The sequence below is a fragment of the Condylura cristata genome, unplaced genomic scaffold (assembly GCF_000260355.1).
Source record: "Condylura cristata isolate star-nosed mole 26May11 unplaced genomic scaffold, ConCri1.0 scaffold00003, whole genome shotgun sequence".
Taxonomy (NCBI): domain Eukaryota; kingdom Metazoa; phylum Chordata; class Mammalia; order Eulipotyphla; family Talpidae; genus Condylura; species Condylura cristata.
Window position 1 is genome coordinate 7,027,629 of NW_004567104.1, and position 4,571 is coordinate 7,032,199.

The 4,571-nt window shown below is 35.2% G+C and overlaps 1 protein-coding gene across 1 annotated transcript in view; it reads left to right on the forward strand.

Annotated features, from left to right (window-relative positions):
- The window catches only part of LOC101622711 (EGF-like and EMI domain-containing protein 1), a 182,209-nt gene that overhangs the window by 149,422 nt on the left and 28,216 nt on the right, over window positions 1-4,571 (forward strand). The window contains exons 5-6 of the mRNA XM_012730203.1: window positions 1,235-1,357; window positions 3,590-3,784. Of these exons, the coding sequence (XP_012585657.1) occupies window positions 1,235-1,357; window positions 3,590-3,784 (318 nt within the window). The remainder of the gene's footprint in view (window positions 1-1,234; window positions 1,358-3,589; window positions 3,785-4,571) is intronic.

A 4,571-nucleotide genomic window follows, 5' to 3' on the forward strand; every position in this document is an offset into this window, starting at 1 on the left:
GTTTTTATGAGTAGCACTGCTGTGACATTTTACAAGAGAAAGAAAGTTTTGTGTACAGATGACCTTCATTTAGATATTTTATGGTGACCCCCCTCACCTCAGTTGATTGATTACATTTTCTACCCTTCCTCTCCTCTTGTCTGCATTTCCTTACATCAGTAGCCTTTGCAAGGTTAATTGAGACACTGACATTTTATATCTCTGACTACTCATGTAGTCGTGGAGCAAAGGGACTTTGTAAACTTAGCACTGACAGACCACCAAACTTAACAGCTCAGCACATCCAGGAGGCTGATTGAACCAAATGCTATAGCCAAAAACGCTGGCCGTACAAATTCCTGGTGTCTAACCTAAAGAAAGCAGTGGATAGTCTGCTGCTGCTTCATAGCCAATTATGTTAGAAACAATCAATTCAAAACTAAAGCAAATAGATTATACTTTGACTAACGGGATTAATGTTCACATCTTCTAGGGCATTTTATTTTCCCTAGGAGTCATTCAGGACTTATAATTCCAGAATACAAATGCTAAAGGAGACTTCAAAATCATTATTTAGTAACTGTTTATCTAACATGACATCCCAGAGTAGTGGCGTCACCAGTTATAATTAAAGCCTTGGTCCTAATTATTTCATTCATAGCATCATAAAAAAGTTAAAACAGATGTTATGAAATATTGTATAATGTAAAGGATAATATTTAAGTTAATTGTCTGTTCACTCTCAAATTGAAGCTAACACTTTGTCTTTCCATTTGTGTGAGCTCCATTTTTATGGGAAAGCTTTTTCATCTGGAGTTCTAGAAGAACAAACACAATGGAATAAGACTCCCTCCATTTTGTAGCTCCTGAAAATTCAGTAGATGGAATTTTTTTACTTCTTTCTAAAGCTGGGTGGAGTTTATTGTTTGTGTTCTGCCTTCTCTGTTTATTCAGTCAAACTGCTGTTTAAACTGTAAAAAATAGCAGAGACTCCCTTTCCTGTGTGTCTAAATGCAGTTGGAAATTATTTACATACCTTTAAAATAAAGAGTAGAAATATAAGAAGCATTCAAGGAATACAAGCCCAAATGTGGGCCTCAATCTTTTTGTTACTATGTTTCCAGTTCTTGTAGCAGGTGGCCTGAAAAATAGAAAACTATTAGAAAACATTGAAATTAGAGGTGAAGTTGATCATGCTATCCAGAGCATGGTTACACTCCTTATCTTAAATAATAATTATCTTTTTCCTTTACAGACTTTGATGAATGTGAGAGTGGAGAAGCTTGCTGTGCCCAGCTCTGTATCAATTATTCAGGAGGCTATGAATGCGGTTGTCAGGAAGGCTTTTTGATCAGCTCTGATGGTTGTGGATGTGATGGTAAATCCCTGAGGCCCAATGTGATATCATTGACTCAATGGGACATTAGTAGAGAAGGGACACCCTAGAGAGAGGGTTAGGATGGGAACGGGAAGACTTTGACACTGAAGACTTGGAATTCTATGTAGTTTTTACCTTTTACAACTGTGAGCTTTATCTACTGCTCTGAGCCTCAGTTCTTCATAAGTAACGTGAAGACAATAATAAGATTAGTGGGTTAAAAGAAAGGAAAATAGTTAATGTAAAGTATACGGCACAATGATGGACACTGAGAAATCACTCAACTAGAGTAATCACGCTGTTATACTACAACTACTATTATAATTTTCATTTCCCATAATTCCTTTTACCTAATTTAATATGTTTAGGTAAGAAAGAGGTTCTGGCATGCTTGAGTACACTGCCATAGGAATCACTGATGGGAACTTGATTGAAATTTGAAAGTTGGTTTCTTGAAGTCATTTTAACTATAGAGCAGTGGCAAAAAAACTGCAAGTTCATAAGCTATAGTCCAAATCTCTCAGAATGTTTTATATATCTGATATTAATGTTGCTAATGCAAGTTTTAAGATGAATTGTTTTATAACGTTTTAGCATTTGTTAAACTTGGCTCATTTATCTTCCAGGTATTTCTAGCTTACATATTTTTAAAAACCTATCATAGGAGAGTTTAAAGTTAGTAAATAAAGTTAATAATCATTTTCATATCAATAAGAAAAGCTCATATAAGTCATTGCATTAATTTACTTTTAAAAGTTTACCTTAAATATTTAAACACAATTTTCATTTTGTGATCATCACTATCACTATTTTATCTGAATTTTTTCTTTAAATCAAATTAAAAGTTAGAATACTATTACCCTTTAGTTAATAGTAGTATTAACCAAATAGTATTATCTCCTTTAATTAAATTATATAAATTTCTAATGCCTCAGAGGAAATTGTCTTTCTTTGCTTAAAGAAACAAATTCCAGAATTCTATTGAAAATCACAGGGACATTTCTTTATATAGATAGCCAAACTTTCCAGCTTGAAGTATAGATAACAAAACAAAACACAATTAGGCTATCTGTATATTCGAAATACAGTAGAGAAATTGCATTTGCCACATTCCAATAAAGAGGGCCAGAAAATGATTTCTGTATGTCATCTACTCTTAAGTAGAGAGAACCAAGTGTTAATTGCATGACATGAATATATGTTGTGGAATATCTGAATTGAAAATGCATCTACAAACTGAGGCAAAACTTAGAAGCTCAATTTTATAAATAAACTCTCAGTATTAAAAACACATTGACCAAAGCCTGTAATTAGATATGGACATACTCTGGTAAATTACATTAGACTAAGGCCTAGGGTTCTTCCATCTCTAAAATTCCCCACAAACCTTGTACAGAATTTTGCATGGAATCATTTTTTCATTGTAGATATTAAATAATTCAAGAGTAAGTGAACCATCTGCAAAACATTTATGAAGCTTGAGACCACTGAATTTGAGTTTTGAAGTCTTAATCAAAAGTACAAGAGCAAGGCTTCAGAAAAACCTTGTATTTATAAGTAACTTGGAACAAATTTGAAAATGAGTGAAAGAAAAATATAACTTAAGAAAGTTTTCAGGGATCCTGCCTATTTTTTTTTTTTTAATGAAAACACTTTGCTAATGATTATTAAAAGTGTCAAATGTGGCCAGGCATTCATAATGTCTATTACCTTAATGACTAAAAATGTCTAAATTGGTGGTTTAATTGTTCCTAGATGTGGATGAGTGTCTGGATGTGAGCAGAGTGTGTGACCAGCTCTGTATAAATGCTGTAGGGACATACGACTGTACTTGTGAAGAAGGCTACAGAATTGGAAGTGATGGAAAAAACTGTATGTGTAAGTCACCGTGTAGAATTGTATTGTATCTCTTCTAAACTATTGTATCTCTTCAACCTTCCTCTTGTTTTTTTGGAAGCAATGGAGAACACACACTTCTTAACACAGCCTGTCCCCTTTCTTCATAGCGCAGAATCTTTCTTTTCTTTTTATTCTCTCTGCTATTGCTGTTTCCACTTTGTGTTCGCTGCTTCTCGCCTTCACTTACAATAGACTTTTTGAAATGGTCTTCTCAAAGAGTTTTCCTTTTACTTGTCCCCTGCCTTGGTTGTCTAGTTCAACTCTCTCATCAATACTTGCTCAGTTTTTCTTTCTTCAGCCCAGCATGTTGAATCTGGCATTTTCTGTTCTTAGCTTTAGATGATGATGAGCTAGAGGAAGAAAAAGAACAATTAGAAGTTGTGAGGTTTCCAGGTCTTCTATTCAAGAAACCACCTCAGCTGCTTAATTATGTTCCTGCCTCTCTGTCACCCATCTATGAAAATGAAAATGATGAGGAGGAAGATGTAAAAGATATTCAAGGAGAACTGACTGTATTGCACACATTTGGTGAGTAAAGGAGTTTATTTCTTTCACCCCTCTGTTCATTGTTTTAAATTAATCCACATACTTTTATCAATAATTTCACTACCAATATCTAATGCTTTCAAATGTTTCAACATGATGTTAGCAAGAAAAGGAAGACCAAAACCACTTCTCAGAGTTTTTACTAGTGCTATGTATGTTTGTCAAAGAGTGAGGATGTGAACTGGGGCCGCTGAAGTGCACTACAGTGAAAAAGTATCTTTAAGCATAATGGGAATGGTGTTTTAGTTTTTCTAATTATTAAAAACCCACTATGGCCCTTCCTGGTGGTGCAGTGGGTTAAAGTACAGCACTTAGAAGCTGAAGTCACTTCCACATGAGTTTGCTGCCCACTTGCCCCAGAGATGACCCACATGGTGCACAGACCTCTCCTGACCCTACTGCTGCTCCCTTCACTGTGTACTTCGTCCATCTGCCTGTTCTGCTCCCCACTCTGTCTCTGGTGAAGCCTGTCACCACCCCTGCACCTCTACCTGTACTCCAGTTCTGTATGCACAAATAAATAAATCTTAAAAAAAATAAAACAAAAAACTAGAAATAGCTGTTGTATAGTTTATATTTACCTTAGTGGCCTTACAATCTTGATTCTGTCTACACTTTAAAATATGAGGACTTATTACCCATTATGTTTTTATAGACTAAGGAAATGTCTTTAAAAATATAGGATGTGGGGGACTTCCGGAAGATGGCAGCAGAGTAAAGACACCGAGATCACCGCGTCCAAGCCTGCATAGGAATTGAGGACTGAAAA